This window comes from Phalacrocorax carbo, chromosome 15, assembly GCF_963921805.1.
Source record: "Phalacrocorax carbo chromosome 15, bPhaCar2.1, whole genome shotgun sequence".
NCBI lineage: Eukaryota > Metazoa > Chordata > Aves > Suliformes > Phalacrocoracidae > Phalacrocorax > Phalacrocorax carbo.
Genome location: NC_087527.1, coordinates 4,399,368 through 4,415,816, shown reverse-complemented (window position 1 = coordinate 4,415,816; position 16,449 = coordinate 4,399,368). Strand labels below are relative to the sequence as shown.

The 16,449-nt window shown below is 47.0% G+C and overlaps 1 protein-coding gene across 2 annotated transcripts in view; it reads left to right on the top strand.

The window, feature by feature from the left end:
• Positions 1 to 5,614: 5,614 nt before the first annotated feature.
• The window catches only part of ASCC2 (activating signal cointegrator 1 complex subunit 2), a 29,112-nt gene continuing 18,277 nt past the window's right edge, over positions 5,615 to 16,449 (top strand). Inside the window, exons 1-6 of one of the 2 annotated variants that reach the window (XM_064465838.1) lie at positions 5,615 to 5,687; positions 8,641 to 8,740; positions 9,832 to 9,990; positions 10,336 to 10,506; positions 12,061 to 12,190; positions 14,849 to 14,916. In XM_064465838.1, the coding sequence (XP_064321908.1) occupies positions 8,660 to 8,740; positions 9,832 to 9,990; positions 10,336 to 10,506; positions 12,061 to 12,190; positions 14,849 to 14,916 (609 nt within the window). In that variant the 5' untranslated portion in view covers positions 5,615 to 5,687; positions 8,641 to 8,659. The remainder of the gene's footprint in view (positions 5,688 to 8,640; positions 8,741 to 9,831; positions 9,991 to 10,335; positions 10,507 to 12,060; positions 12,191 to 14,848; positions 14,917 to 16,449) is intronic. The other variant, XM_064465839.1, reaches the window with a different exon arrangement.

The following is a 16,449-nucleotide window of genomic DNA, read 5'->3' as shown; positions in this document are numbered from 1 at the left end:
TGCATTCCTCTTTGTGTAGGTGCTTCCATTCTTTCTGCTCCCATCAAACAAGCAGTTATGTCATTGTTCCTTTAATCCGAACAGTAGGCGGTGAAGACATCAGGGTCAGCACAGCGTGAGGCTTCCCCTGACTAAAACATGCCAGGTGAGAGCACCCACTCCTGAGGGGCCCCGAAAACCAGATGCTCTGACTTATCCCCTTGAAGAGTAGGTAAATAATTTGAAAATAATGAGATTTTTGTTACCTCCATACAATTTTTGTCAGAACATTTTCCAACAGTCTCATTTTAGAATGTTTAGAAGGGAAGCTAGCACAACGAAGGTGTCTTGGCTACGGCTACACATCAGGATGATTGCTCAGGGACTAATTAAATACAGTGTTTTGGGGCTGTGGTGGTGCAGCCCCCTGGGCCACCCTGAGATCCTGGGATAAGCCCTATCTTGCTGTTATCTTGGTCATAAGGACTTGGGTGCCAGGCAATCTCTGTCCACACCTGGGCCATCTGCTCCCCGCCTTGTGTACCAGAATTGTGGCCAGAATGTAAAATATTGACCAAAGCCAATCATCTCAATCCTATAACTAGCAATCCAAAAGTGACACCTTTTGAGCTCTCCAAAACCGCAGTGGGCTGCGTGACCCTCTGTCTCCCCCTGGGCTGGGACGCCTCTCAGGGTAGATTTCGTGAGGATTGAAAGATTGTCTGATGATGATTTCACAAGGACTCAAAGGCTTGATATTGCAAGGTTCACCAGCCATGCGCTGATAATGCCAGCACATAAATGTGAGTAATTTGTGAAACTCACGAAAAGGGAAATTTTATTTGCAGGTTAACCTTGGGGGGTGGGTGTGTGGAGTTTGAATATATATATATATGTATATATATAAAATCCCATTCACATAAACCCTTGACCAAGTCTGGGACTAAGATTGGACCTAGCCGCACGTAGACTTCTCTCTGAAAGGATTTTAGAAAGCAAGGGGGTCTGTTCTGAGCCTTGTGACTCAACGGGAGGGTCCTCCTTATCGCCTGCATCCGTGATCCCTCTGTGAATCATTCTAACTTGAGCATAACTGAATTTTCCTTTGTGCAGTTCTATGTAAGTAATAGAGTGAACCTTGCCATTCTCAAATCTTTAAGTTGCTATGTTGAATGTAAAAAATTCCAGCAAATTGCTGTTTTAAATTGGCTGATGCTGTTAAGAATTATACAACCTAATACTGTGATCTATCTCAAAAATATTAATAAATCTTAAATCGCTAACTAAAGTTGTGTAACAAATCATATTCCCTACAAATTGGTGTAGTCGGCCATATCGACAAATCTGTATTTGTGACAATTCGGTGTAGCTGTCAGGATCCACAGGGATTTATTTGCAACAAGGGGACTCTGAAAACTTCAGCAGAACAGCTACATTTCTGAGCACGTACGGAGAACGGCATGGGAGGCAGTGCTTCCAGGTAGGGGCACAACCACACAAGCCTGGCTCCGCAAGGACAGGGACACGCTACGCCTGACTGAGAAAGGCAGGACAGCGCTTCATTATAGAATTCCTATTGAGTGTACTGGTTCTGCTTGGGCTCGTCAGCACAGAGCATTGCTGTGCCGATGACGGATGGCACTGTGTTTGTGCAAGGCACTTCTGTGCCTGGAAGTAAAAGCTAAAGACATCAATATTGAAGATGTGCCAGCAGTTCGGTGGAGGCAGTGTTCAGAAGTCTTGTTTTATGTCCGCTTATATTATTTTCTTATACTTAAACGACTAATAATCCATATGTTTGCCTAGTGAGCTAAAAATAACCAAAATGTTCAAAGTGTTTTATACCGAACGTGTCTTTTCTTTGGAAAAGTTGACTGACACAACTTTAAGCTGTCCTGTACTACGTTGCTACAACGATGCTGCCTGAAAAATGCTTTTAATAATAAAGCATATATCTTTTTCTTTATTTTCTTTCTTTATTATTATTAATAATAAAGCCTATAATTATTTTTCTTAATAAGCACACTTCAGATCCTTCGTCCTGAAGCTAGTTATTATCCTGTTTTGTAAAAGACAAACACAAGGCAGCGAGAGGCTAAGAAGCTGTCTGATCAGAGGAGCTGCTTCAGAAAATATTATTTTAACCGATTATCTTAAGTGATAATTCTTTATAATGTAGAAGTATGCTGGTAACCCACTCAGGACTGTGCCCGCTGTGGTGCGCCGGTGTCGGAGAAGGGACGTCCCACCCACAGGCACTTGCACTGTTAAAGCTCTTGGAAGTTGAGCAACTCCTTTGTTCCACCAGCCAGGGGAATGCAGCACCAGCAGCCTCTCAGGGAAAGAGGGAACTGGTGTTCTGCCCCGGTGCAGATGCAACGCCTGGCAGAGAATGGACTACAAAGTGTCTGGGGCCACCCCTGGGGTCTTTGGATAAACTAAATCCGATGATGAGACATTATGCTGAGAATATACTTAGTGGCGTTTAATTGGGGAATGATGGAAAATTGAAAAGATGTTTAATAAATTACTGTAGGATCCTTTCAGTCAATAGCTTAGTGATGATACTTCTGTCTCTATGACTATGAAGAACTTGCTATGGAAGGCTTATGACTTCCATTAGTCTGTGATAAGCCAATGTACATAGCATTAAGATAAAATGTAAAAAAGGAAAAAGTGGAGCTGGGCTGAAAAATTGCAAAGCCCAGGGCCATACTGATTCATCGTTATTGTTGTAATTGCATTTCAGCTGCTTAGAAAATATAATGGCCGATTTCGACAACTTTGCAGTTTAATACTACGGCTACGTCGTTTTTTAGATTACACTGACATTTTCCTCTGGTCATTTCATAACTCTGTCATTTTATTTCTACTTTTTAAATGTGTTTAGAAGTGACAGTGCTTCTGGGTTTCCCACACCCTTGGGCCTGCACATAAGCAGCACGGGGGCAGGCTGCCATCTTTAAACCCTCCATGATGTCGCTTTGGAGAAGAAGAGGAGACAGTGGGCACACCTGGCCTGGCCTGCATGTGGGCAAGAAGGTCATTAGGTCCAGTAACCGCCGAGACAACTGTGTGTGAGTAGGGGAAAAACAGCTCTCTTCCATGACTGTGCAGAAACAGATATCCTAAGCAGCCCCTAAGCTGCCATTTGGGACTTTGAGGTGGAATTTGAGAAAATGCAGGAACTGTGGAAACCTTGCTGCTGTTCTGGAAGCAGAAGCCACACTGCAGTGTTGGTGACACTCTGACCAAGGAAACAAGACTGACCTCCTGGGGTCGCGCCAGCGTCTCAGTCCTCCTCTCAGTGCTCTGTGTGCTGCTTGAAATCAAAAGGCTGCTTTTGTGTCTTACGGCCAGCCACGTCAGGAGTGTCCTTACTGCAAAAACAACATCAAGGAGATTATGGGTGTAGATCCGTCAAAACCCTGACAGCACTACCAGAACGAGGGTGCTCTTCCCAGCCTTTGACTCGTGACATCTGATAACCTGCACCAAACAACTTCCTCCAGTCTGTGAATCATACTGAAGAAGGATCCTTTTAAGAAAAGCTTCTCTTCCAGAAGATCTTGTCTGGAGAATTCTCCACTTCAGATCCAAAGCCCACTTGCCCAGTAACTTCAGATGGCTCGGGGTCAAACCCTGATAGAGGGATTTTAAAGGAGCAATTGGTTTTAATACTTTGCCTTACCCATGCAAGAGGGGCCAGCAGTCACCCTGCACGGCTGGGTTCAGGAAGCTCCAATTTGCATTGAGGTTTCAGATTTTACTTTTACTGTTGTGAAGTGTTGAAGGTCTCTGGCTTCTTGTACACAGGTGAATGGATGCGCTTTTTGGTTGGCTTGTTCAACTTCTATTCTTTTGCCAGATTAATCTGTACACGTATAACTACGTAACTCAGTTACACACACAGTTAATATCACCAATGTTTCGGGCAGAGGCTCCAATAGTTCACAGTGCTTTAGGGAATCAAATACATAATGCACGATTGGTAAGGGAACAAAAAAAGTACCCCAAAAGGAGGAACAGTGCTTCAAAACAGCTTGCTGACAGATTCGAAGCCCAATGAGTCACTTGGAGCCTTGCCACTGCTGCTCTGGAGGGAGGTTGGCACAGGAGGGGAAATAAACAGACGCCCTTGCAAAGGAATCACGTTTCAGTTGCCAAATGTTATCCTCCTCTAAACAATCAGAGCAAACCCTGGATCTGACATAATTACTAGAGTTTTGTTCTGGTAGGTTGTTTTACAGAGTGTGTTGGTGCTGGGGCTCCAGTCTGAGGGTCGCATCGCATACGTGATGTTTGACAAATAGAAATAATAAATCATTCATTTAAAAATGAGTAATTCAAAAGAAATGGCAGAAGAATGGTGAAAATGGCAGGTTCTAGACAACCCATCATGACATTTAAAGTATGAATCAACAGTACCCTACCAAATGTGAAAGCAGCACGGCCTCTCTGCATTGCACGAAGGTGTCTGCCTGCGAGGAAGTAACTGTTGGCCAGGAGAGCACTGGGAGGAGCTGCCTTCTACCTCTGCCGAGCTGCGGGAAACACTCAAGTCCCTCCTGCCCCTTGGGTCCCTCCGGCAGGGTCACAGGCACCCCAGTGCCAGCACACGCAGTCGGGAGTTGGGAAGTGGCAACACCGACCGCCCAGGGTCTGCGAGGGCTTGGACTGGGAGCTGGAACCTCGTTACAGTCCCATTCCAAATTAGCCACGTAATGGAGGGCACGGCATGGCTTCTGTTTTAGGCCACTTTGCCATCTAAACCTGGACATCAGCCTAGACTTAGCAGCAGCTCCCTGTGGTCAAGGGAGAGAGCAGAGACCCTTCAGGGCACCTCAGTTAGCGGCAGTCAGGTGTGTCCACCCCCGTGTCCCTCTGTCCTCCCGCAGGCCAGGGAGCACGAGCTTCGCGGGGTGTCGGTGTGGTGTAAGGCCACACACCCAGCCTGCTCCTCATGCCAGCTGCGCTTGCGTTGATGGACAAGACTCACACTCGTCCTGCAGCGTCCAACTGTCGCAGGCAGGGATCTCCCTAACGAGCAACGAGGAGCCGACGCCGAGGGCACCGGCGAGGGGGCTGCGTGGGGTCCCGGCCGTGAGCACCTGCGGGGCCTCTTCCCGTCCCCGGATGGGTCAGTACGATGAAGTCGGTGAGGTCAGGGGGACTCGTCGAACCGGCGGGTGGCCTTTCTAAGGAAGAACACCGGCCTCGGAGGCAGGGGCTGGCTTCCCGCCACGGGACGGCATTACAGGCTGTGACTTCGAGCCCACGGCCGGACCCGGGCACGGACGGTGCTGCGAGGTCGGAAATGCCCCATGGGTGCCTGCAGCGGCAGCGCCGAGGGCCGGTGGTGGGGCCGGGGGGGACTCGGGGGTCCGGGGGAGTGGGGAGGCCCCAGTGGGTCCGAGGGTGCTTGGGGGGGCTCAGGAGGGTCCTGGGGGCTCGGAGGGGGGGGAGGGCGAGGGTACCAGGGGATCTCAGGGGGGGTGGGTGAGGGTACCAGGGGATCTCGGGGGGGGGGGGGGGGGCCCGGCGGGGGCCAGCAGTGCCGGTGTCCGGCGGTACCGGCAGAACCTGCCGGCGGAGGCGGGTCCCCACCAGGCTCCGCCCACCCGGCACTTCCGCTCGGCACCGGAAGGGCCGCCCGGCCGCGGAAGCGCGGGGCCGGCGGTGCCGTGGCGGCGAGACGTGGCTGCTCGGTGAGGAGGGCTCGGGTGCTGTGGCGGGGCCGGGGGGGGGGGCGGGCAGCGGCTCCGGTTCCAGTTCGGGGGGTGTCCGGGGTGGCAGGGCCTGGCTTGTCCGGCGGTGGGGGCAGAGAGCGGCGGGGCGCGCGGTGGGGCCGGCGGGGCCGGGACGAGGTGTCAGGGCCTGGGGGGGCTGCAGGGCTCGGGGAGGACACATGAGCCGGCAATGTACCCTTGCAGCCCAGAAGCGAACCGTGCCCTGGGCTGCATCCCCAGCAGCGCGGGGAGGTGGGCGAGGGAGGGGGTCCTGCCCCTCTGCCCCGCTCTGTGAGACCCCCCTGCAGCGCCGCCTCCAGCTCTGGGGCCCTCGGCACAGGAAGGACATGGAGCTGTTGGAGCGGGGCCAGAGGAGGCCACAAAATGATCCGAGGGCTGGAGCCCCTCTGCTGCGAGGCCAGGCTGAGAGAGCAGGGGTTGTTCAGCCCGGAGAAGAGAAGGCTGCGGGGAGACCTTATTGTGGCCTTTCAGTACTTAAAGGGGGACTGTAGGAAGGATGGGGGCAACCTCTTTAGCCAGGCCTGGTGTGACAGGACAAGGGGTGATGGTTTTAAACTAAAGGAGGGTAGATTTCGACTGGATTTAAGGAAGAAATTTTTTGCAATGAGGGTGGTAAAACACTGGCAGAGGTTGCTCAGAGAGGTGGTAGATGTCCCATCTCTGAAAACGTCCAAGGCCAGGTAGGACGGGGCTCTGAGCAACCTGATCTAGTTGAAGATGTCCCTGCTCACTGCAGGAGGGTTGGACTAGATGAACTCTAAAGGTCCCTTCCATCCCAAACCGATCCATGATTCTATGATACATTGCCAGGGCCTGGGGGTGGTGGCAGCGGGTGGTGGGGTGCTGGAGTATGGGTGGGCTAACAGGGCTGGTGGCAGCAGCTGGTGGGGTGTTGGGTGCTGCAGGAGAGTGGCTAGGCCTGGCGGGGTGGTGGTGGGGTGGTGTCACATGGAGGAGGGTGTGTGGGGAGAGCTCAGTTCGGTGCCTGGCTTGGGGGCAGGTGGGAGCTGGGGTGGGTGCCTGGTGTTGGCCTGCTGGAGGCCCTTGATGTGCCAGAAAAGGGGGAAGCCAGGGCTGGTGACTTCCAAGCAGGTAAAGGGAAGAGGGCTGCTGGGGCTTCGGCCAACTCTTTAGCAGTACGTCCAAGGTGTGCCGCTGTGGTTAGCGAAGCTGCAGTGCAGCACCCGTCCTCTAACAATGGTGCTGTGGTGGGTGCCTTGGCCCCAGCAGCCTGCACCTCACCCTGGGTGTCCCCGTGTCTCTGCGCCTCAATGGGTGGTGGGAACAACAGGGCAGAGAACACTTCAGATGCTGTGGAAACAAGTTTCCTTGGAAAAAGTCTGGTTTGTTGTATTCTTTGTCAGGGCTGTTGGGCTTTTGAGTTGCATGCCTGAAATCACAAGGTAGGATGAATTAGTCATGTCCCTGTAGCACAACAGCACAAAGCTGTTGGAGGGAAAGCATACGCTAGTGATCAGGGATGACTCTGCGTTGAGGACACCCCATGCTCAGGTTTAGTCTCCTGATGAGAATAAGCTTTCTGTCAGGGGCCTGTCTCTTCCAAGATGTTTTTGATTTACACTGATAAGTTTGATGCTTGGTGGGCTTGAAATGAGACACTTGACACTTTTTTCCTTGTTGCCAACACACACTTCTATGGCAGTTTACAGAATGACTCCAGGAACTCTAAGAGCCAAATTAAATATATGATGAGAACAGAAAAACACCTTGGCTTATTCTGCTGAAAAGTGTGTTTTTCCAATAAATTGTTTATCATAAAAGAATTGAAAATGCTCTTGTCAATATTCTAACCTTTAAACTCCCTTGGAAAGACATAAGTTTAAGTTTTCTAAGCTGTCCAATATATTGGCTTTGCTCTAGTGTAACTTTTTCTATTGTTTTCCATGGAACATCAAACTCTAAAATGTTAGATGACACAGTTTTTGCCTAAGTCCACAGCTGACAAATTCTCTGGAACCAAAAATGTTACTCTCTTGCTTGCTGTCTAAGCTGTGATCTTGCTCCTCAGGCAGTACTGTTGGGCTGTAGGGACCCTTCTCTTGTTTGAATTGTTGTTCTGCCCAGGCAATGGGAATGCAATTAAATATGCATCTAGGGAGACTTGTGATCTTAGATCTTAACCAGAACATATCTTATAAGTACCATTTCACAAAAATCATAATACTCTAAAACCCCAAGAAACGAAAAGCTCTGTTAACCTGCAGTTTTCACTTTTTGTTAGTATCTGACCTTTTTAAACATTGTACATAATAATTTCTTTTTAATTACTCTCTGAAATTCACTGTAAGTCAAACCTGAAAGTTAACTGAAATATTTCTGAGCTTAAAAATGCTGTTGCAGAATAAAATGTGGTTTTGTGAGCATGTGGGAAATTGGCAGGGGAAAGGAAGGCTGTGTTTCATAGGCTCACCCTTCGTGCCTTTTCTGGATGAGTTCTGAGTGATTCTGCCACGTAAGCACCAAAATTACTCTTTTAACAGTATGTTGGCAGGACGTCTTTTGATTGCCTCTCCAGTTTGTAGTGTCAGGAGATAGACTACAAGCATTAAAAGAGACTGCAGAAGCATAGTTCAGCCCAACCTTTCAGGAACCAGATTTAAATATCAAGCTCCCATATTAATGGCCCAAAATGCTTTTTGTTGTCCTGGAAGGAATCTATGGCCTCTCAGTAGGGAACAGGGATGAAAGTACAGCACCACGGTACAGGCTTCTTCTGAGGCACGTGCAGCTGGCTCGTGGGTGTTCCCTCGAGGTTTGGCTTTGCATAAATGTACTTCCAGCCACTGCGTGTGTATGTGTTACAGTAAGGCTGTAGCCTCTTTTATGCTTTTGGTTGATTGACCTTGTAAAATGCATCCTGTGCTGCTTTTGTTTTTTTTCTTTGCTGAAGACAGGAGCAACTCATCACGATGCCAGCCTTGCCTCTGGATGAACTCCAGCTGACTGAGAGGGATCCCAAGACAGGGAAGCTGAGAACTTTACCAGCACTGGTGAGCTGTGTTTTTCCCAAAAGCCAGACAAGACCTTTAACAAATAATTGTCATATCGTCAGGCCTGGGCAAAACTAGCCCTTGGTCTAGGATATAATGAAATTTAGTCAGCTTCTGCGCTGAAGAAATTGTTTTCTTTGTGTTTTAGTGCATCCAGATAGTTGAGGGTTTTATTTCAGTGACGGGTAAATGAAAGCTTACTGTGTTCAGCATCTATAGTAAACTTTGTTCTCCCAGAACTCCTTTTGAGGAGCAGCCAGATTAGCAATGTAAACTTTGCTGCAGTAGAGAGAATGCTTTGGGAGCTTTTGGAGACTCTGTGTGAAGTTTAGCTATGAGCTGTAGGAGTGGGATAAGTCTGTCCACTTACTGCATCCCGTGACCTCCTGCCCTGTGGCTTCAGCTTGGTGAAATCAAAAAAGTCCACAGTTACCCTTTTCTCCCAGAAACAAGAAGGTGTGCAGAGACCCTTCAGGGCATGTTGCAGAAGCAGGACCTGCAGTTAATGCTGCTTGCTTGCGAGGAGGTTTACGCTGTGGTAAACCTGTGGTACCCTGTGTGGTTTGAGACAGAGCTCAAAGCTGCTGCTCGCTACTCAGCGTGATTCTCATTCTAGAATGGGAGTATTTGGGCAAAGACCGCTCAGTAACCCTCAGGAAGGGTAGTGAAATGTTTCTTCTCTGTATTTGGTGGTCATGTTGGTTTGACTTCATGGAATGTTGTGCAAGAACCAGTTTGGAGGAAGAAGAGAGTGCAGTCTGCATTTCAAAAGCAAGACATGAAGCTGTTGCTGTTTGTTTCGAAGGTGTGGGAGGATTGCTTTGCAAAGCTTTTGGTTAAAAGAATGCAGGGAGCAACATCTACCATGTCATGAAGGTCTGAAAATGTTGCTGATAAATAAGGACACAAATCCACTGATCTGCTGCCTTGAAAGATTAGAAAATGGGAGGTTACCAGGGAACTGAATGTCAATTTGTATTAAAGTGTGATTTTGTGTTGGCTTCCTAAGATTCAGTGAGCAGTGCAAATGGTAACTGGGCATTCCTATCACTTGCTCTGTGTTTTTAATACAGTATTTTGGCTTTCTGCAGAACCCAGAAATAAAAGCAGATCGGTCTTTTGTGCTATACAGACCGCCACCTGTTGTCAGAGACCCCGCTTTAGTGGAAGAATTCTTGGAGCGAGCAAAATTCATTGCAGATGACCTGAACTGGCTTCTGGCTTTGCCTCATGACAAATTTTGGTGCCAGGTAATAATTGTTTTGTGGACACTGGAGAAAAAGCATGAACAATCTAAATGCTTGTAAAAGCTGCGAACTTTAAAGCGTATACAAGCCTTTATGGAAATGATCATTACGTCATTTGTCAAGCATTTTAATTACTGCACCGTAGAGTGCAAACAAAGCAGTGTTTCCCTAAATATTTTTTTTCATCGTGGATTTTAAGAGTTTGCTTGTATTTGATACATATGTGTATCCTTTTAGCACTCTCGAATGTTTTAGCTTGCTCTTAAATTTAACTGGGCTGCCCAAGAGTGCAACCTATGAATGAGTGAAGTTCCCTTCTTTCCATTTTCTTGTTTCTCGTTGTGCAAGGTAATATTTGATGAGACGCTTCAGAAGTGTCTGGATTCCTACCTGTGCTATGCCCCTCGCAAGTTTGATGCGTTGTTGGATTGCCATCCAGAGGTGAATGACATGCAGAAACGTCTTCATCGGAGTGTCTTCCTGACTTTCCTCAGAATGTCCACTCACAAGGAGTCCAAGGTAGATATTTCTTTGCCTTGTGGTTATCTGAACCACGCAATGATTAGCACTAGATCCAGGCAATCAGCTAAGTCATAGCAGGTTAGCCACGGGTGGTGGTACGATACATCACTGTAAGAGAAAAAAGAGCATGTTGGCCTTTGTATGGCTGCATGAAACCGAGGCTCCTCAGGCCACCAGTAGCTGAGCGGTCGCTGCCTCAGCACCACTTCCTCTGTGCCACGCAGCATCACATAATCTGTGCTAATACTTCTCTCCTTGAACTTTCCCCAAGTTTTGGGGACACAGTGAAATTGCTTTAAATTACTGTTTTCTTGGCATCATAATTGAAAGACATGCTCGGCCCTAATTGTGTGAGCACCACTCCCACGAGGAGCTGTGGAATTTTCACAAGGCCTTTGGGCAGGATGAGTGAGGGATCTTGTGCTTTAGCAATTACTCCCTTGATATCCTCATTGGTTCACGATCTGTTATTTAGTGATGTCCTGATATTCTTGCTTATCACAATGGTGACACTCGGGACATTTTGAGGAAAATTCTTGGAGTGGGAGCTTGAGGACTAGGGTGGGAACAGGTAGAAGGAATGCCGGAGCCTGCAGCTGGCACTGCTTCAGCAAAGTACTCGACACCTCTATGGTGTCTTTCATTCCAGGATCTGATTAAATCTTACCGCTCCAGTGAGGCATACAAACATTTGAAACCATTTCATAGTTGAGTAATTTGCAGAGAATGAATAGTCTGTTGTCACGCAGGCAGTCAGCGGGAGTTCTAGAAGTTGAACCCAGCCAGCATAAAGCCCTGTCCCTCTGCTTTAGCGGGGAAAATGTGCATACTACCTTTCACTGTGACTGAAAACACTTGCTATCATAGGCAAACTTGTCTTCTGAAAATCTGAAATCACGTTTTACCTTGCTTGTTTCTCAGTGTCAAAGATGATGGAATTTTTGTCATCTAGAATTTTAGAAGAAATTCCTTCAATGTTGAGAGTCACATGTTTTTGACACAGTCTTCTAGCAGTGAGGGTACAGCTACAGTTGCCGGGTTTTCTCCCAGTTTGTTGCTGATGCAGTTGTCTTTGGTGCCTTGATTCTACTCTTCCAGGCTACCAGTAACCTCAGGCTGTGATCTCACATGTGTTTTTCCAGTGTCAGTGCCAGTTAAGCTGTTCCTGTGCCTGGTTACTCATTCCTGCTCCTAAGCTGAGCCATTCTTGTGTAAGCTCAGCTGTTTATTTGGCCATATCATGAGCCAGGTCTGGAACAGAATGAACTGTAGGTAGCTTTTTGTTTTAACTCTTAGGTTGATGGGTTCACTTAATGGTGTGGCCTGGCCACCTGAGTGGGGTGGGTGGTGGTGTGGCAGTGACAAGCAGCTGGGAATGTGGGGATGGAGGGCTCTGCAGAAGCTGGTGTAAGCAGAGTTGCTGCCTTCTATGAAACAAAATACTTAGTACACCTTTGAGAGGTGTTTTTACAGGTGTTATTATAATGCCAGAGCTCTTGCTGAGTAAGATACGGATTATCCTTTAAATAACTTTTTTTTCTTCATTTGTAGGATCATTTCATCACTCCCTCTGTCTTTGGAGAAATTATTTACAATAACTTCCTGTTCGACATCCCTAAGATTCTGGATCTATGTGTGCTTTTTGGGAAAGGAAATGGTCTCCTGCTCCAGAAGATGATTGGTTAGTCAAAGCCATGGAATAACTTGTTGCATTTAGGCTTTTGCTTACTCATAGAGTGCCAAATGACAAGTGGGGTTTTATACCATTGTTACTGCTCTGAAAATGACTTGTTCAGTAGCAACTAGAACCCCTAATTTCTAGATCGGCTTCTAGATCAGATTACTTTTTTTCTTGTGAACTTTCTCCTTTGTCAAGGAAATTGTGGCCTGCCGCTTAGCTGTCCTGAGCTGGGCTCGTGGCATTAGGCATGAACCAAGGCTCAGTTATGCCGCAGCAGTTGTTTCCCATGCCAATTAAATGTGCCTTCAGCTACTGTAAGAGGACTGTGAGGGCTCTGTAAAATCCTGGTAGAGATGGGAAGGGGCAAATAACTCGGTTCCTGGGCAGGGAGGGAAGAGGGTTGGAAGATGGGGCACAGTCCAACTGCTCCTATGAGTGCTTTTGTTCCCAGCATTGGGAGCCGAGTGAAACCTGTGACATGAGGTAATTACTGGTCTATGAAGTGGGAGAACTTGACATTTCAGTGCAGACATTGATTTATGTAGTGCCTTCAAATCACAAAGCACTTCAGAGCAGTGCTCAAGCTGTGCTTATCCCTAGATTTCTCTGTGACTATACAGATGGTCTTAGTGGCAAGTGCATATTAAGTAACATCTCAGCCTTGGACACTAGAACCTGCATAATGAAGACAGGGCATATTGGTTTAGCTTCTGATTTATCCTGTGCTCGTTTCACAAGGGAACCACTTGTGATCTTCAATGCTACGGTGTGTTGACCCTGGCTGGATGCCAGGTGCCTGCCAAAGCTGCTCTTATCGCTCCCCTCAGCTGGACAGGGGAGAGAAAAAAATAACAAAAGGCTCATGGGTTGAGATAAGGACAGGGAGAGATCACTCACCAATTACTGTCACAGGCAAAACAGACCTGACTTAGGGAAATTAGCTTAATTTATTATTAATCAAATCAGGGTAGGGTCATGAGAAATAAAACAGAATCTTAAAAACACCTTCCCCCTGCCCTTCACTTTTTCCCAGGCTTAACTTCACTCCTGATTTCTCTACCTCCTCCCCCCGAGCAGCTCAGGGAGACAGGGAATGGGGGTTGTGGGACAGCCTGCCTCACCATGGTCTTCACTACAGGCTGCAGGGGAATCTCTGCTCTGGCGCCTGGAGCACCTCCTCCCCCTCCCTCTCCACTGACCTTGGTGTCTGCAGGATTCTTCCTTTCACATATTCTCACTCGTCTCTCCAGCTGCAGTTGTATAGGGTTTTCCCCCCGCCCCCTCCCTAAATACGTTATCCCAGAGGCGCTACCACCATCACTGAGAGGAGGCTCAGCCTTGGCCAGCGGTGGGGCTGTCTTGGAGCTGGCTGGCATGGGCTTTGTCAGACTAGTGAAGCTGCTAGAAGCTTTCCCACAAAAGCCACCCCTGTAGCCCCCCTGCTGCCAAAACCTTGCCATGCAAATCCAATACAAACATCCACCTGAGCACAGATGGAATAGTACCTAACCTTGGATTAAGTGAGCTCTTCTTCCTAAATTCTCACCCATTTTGTCTGCAGTTCATGTAATAAAACTTTTTCCTCTCTTTGGTAGTTATTTTTGTCTCATTTCCGAGTTGACTAACATGGAAGCATTAGAGATCATGTGATGCAACCAGATTTCCAGACCAGAAAAGCTTAGATAAACCTTTGCATTTTTTAATCCATTTATCCTTTTTCAGTAACTTCCACTCTAAATTCATCTGTCAAGCCTCAGAGGTGGGAGGAAGGCATGACAAGATAGTTCTTTTTCAGATGTGAAGCTTAAATTATCTGGGTCTTAAATATTCCAGAGAAGACCTAAGTGTATGGAACCTCATTTGAATTATACATATGCTCTGGAGTGCAACACAGTAATGCTGCACACGAGTCACCAATGATTTGCTCACCTGTCTGCATTGCGTTGTGACAGTAATGGCATGAGCAGTTCTGGTGTGTAATTCATAACTTGATAAACTTTAGGTTCTTCTCAGGGTATAAATTTTTCTGAAACCTGTCTCGTAATTCTTACTTAAGCTCTGTCCTTGCTGGAGAACTCTGTTAGTTTTCATCGTCTGAACAGTAATTCACAGGAAAATAGGCAGCCCCTGTGCTTATTTGGTGAGAATTTATGCTACGCCATTACTCAGCAGTGTATTTTGTAAAGATAATGAAGTCCTAGTAATATAATAGCAGGTATTACTACAGCCTCATTACCTTTAAGAAAAATTCTGCAGAACACTTTCCAGTATGTGCTGAACTGTTGTCAGTAATTAAAAGTCAACTCCAGTTGTCAAATAAAAGAACTAGGAATGTTTAGCGATAGCATTTGCATTATTCATTGATCCAGTCTCTAGGGTGTGAATCATCTAACATCTCATTTGCTCTGCTCTGATGAGCATATTCTCATTACCAGTTCTCTACTTGCACTGAAGAGTTGATGGGCCAGCTTTACAGGAGTAGGCCCTGTGCACGGGTTGAGAAGTGAGCCTCTGCCCATGTCCTAAATGATTATTAGCTGTGTCTGGAGGCGGGGTGTGTGTCAGTAATAATACAAGTACGTCTTCTGGTGCAAACTTGCTTGTTGGCATGAATGTCTGAACTAATGGGAAATGGTCTCCTTCCCCCTCTCTTCTCAGAAAATATCTTCACTCAGCAACCGAGTTACTTCAGTGACTTAGACGAAACTCTGCCCACTGTCCTCCAGGTACTGCTTTCCTGCTTGGGCCAGGGCTCTGATTTAATCTGGAGATGTGGCATAGCTTAGAGGGTGGAAGGGAGCAGATGTGGTCATAGGCAGGCAGAATGTATTTACTATTGCTTACTTCTAGTTTATGCTAGTGTGTCAGGTTTTGAACCTTTATCTAAAACTATTACGTGATGACTATTTCCTGTTACCTTCCTGCAGCTTCTGGCCTTCTCTGTGGAAAATTCTCAACGAATTTTCATTAGGCAGATCAAAAAGTGTTCTTTGTATCCTTCCCCCCACCAAGTGGAGGAATCATTGAAACTTAAAATGACAAAATACAGACCGTGAGAGGTAGCTAAGACTTGACATAGATTGGTTTAGTATTAACACTGCAGGTTCTCAGGAGTAAATGAAAATCTGTCGGAAGGGGTTTGCCGTACAAAAGGTATTTAGCACCTCTTCATGTCTAAGCTTTCATTTTTATAACCAGCTTTTATATTCCCCAGACTCAGTAAGCAGGATTCACATTTAACCTGAGAGGGGAAATCAAGGTGCCTTGGTATCTTTGGGCCCTGAAAGCGTCATGTTTATGTCCTCAAAAAGCTCACCTGTGCAGAAAAATAAACAAATCCAAGATACCGTTTACCCCAAGACATCTATAATGTCACTTCACTTTCTGAAAGCCCACATTCTTTTTTCTTCTGTGTGTGAAGAAACTGTCAGAGGTAAATCTCGGAGGTAATACCAAGTTAAAAAAAATATTCTAGTATGTAAGGCCAAACCTTCAAATGAATTACTGGGGAGGACAGCAGAGATTCCATTTGCTTTTCATGCTGAACCGTGTCAGAGCAGTTTCTCTGCAGAACACTGGTTTGTTTACTGTGTGTTTTGGTAACCGTTGCAGGGTGAAACCAGTGTCTCCCAAATGAATGGATGTAGTGGCTCAAACAAAGATGTGTCATTACTGATCCATAAAGCTACTTATGTGCTTACGCTGTCACTGAAAGGAGTTGATACCTGTGCAGGGTTAGGAGCTTACAGGCCCTGTAGAATAGTGATATTAACCCCAAGTATACGACTTTTTGCCACCCATTCGCATGTCTCTTGGAGGAGGGTTTGACTCAAGGTGCAAATGTAGAGGAGTTGCTTTTAAGTTAGTCCTCCACTGAAGGTTGTTAGCAATCTGGAACCTAATTATGTCAGCTTCTCCCCAGGTTCTTTGTTTATAAACAAGCTACAGAATCTGCCGTGCTAACCTCAGGGGAAAGGGCAAGAAGGGTTTGGGACTAGCTTGTAAGGAGGAGGTGGTGTTAACTTCCCTGTTGTTCCACTGCTCCCTTGTAAACAGGGATCCCGGGTGGCCTCCCAGCATTGGCCTTGCTGGCTGATTTTTCTCACATAGCTAAGGGTTTGGATTAGCTGCAATCCCTGTCTCAGCGCCACAGCCACATGCAGCTGCACTTAAATTACTTGCAAGTTGCATGGAGCTTCAGAAGTGCAGTGTGGCCCTTCCCGCTGTAGCCCGCAAGAGTCTGTTGTGGCTTTCATCTT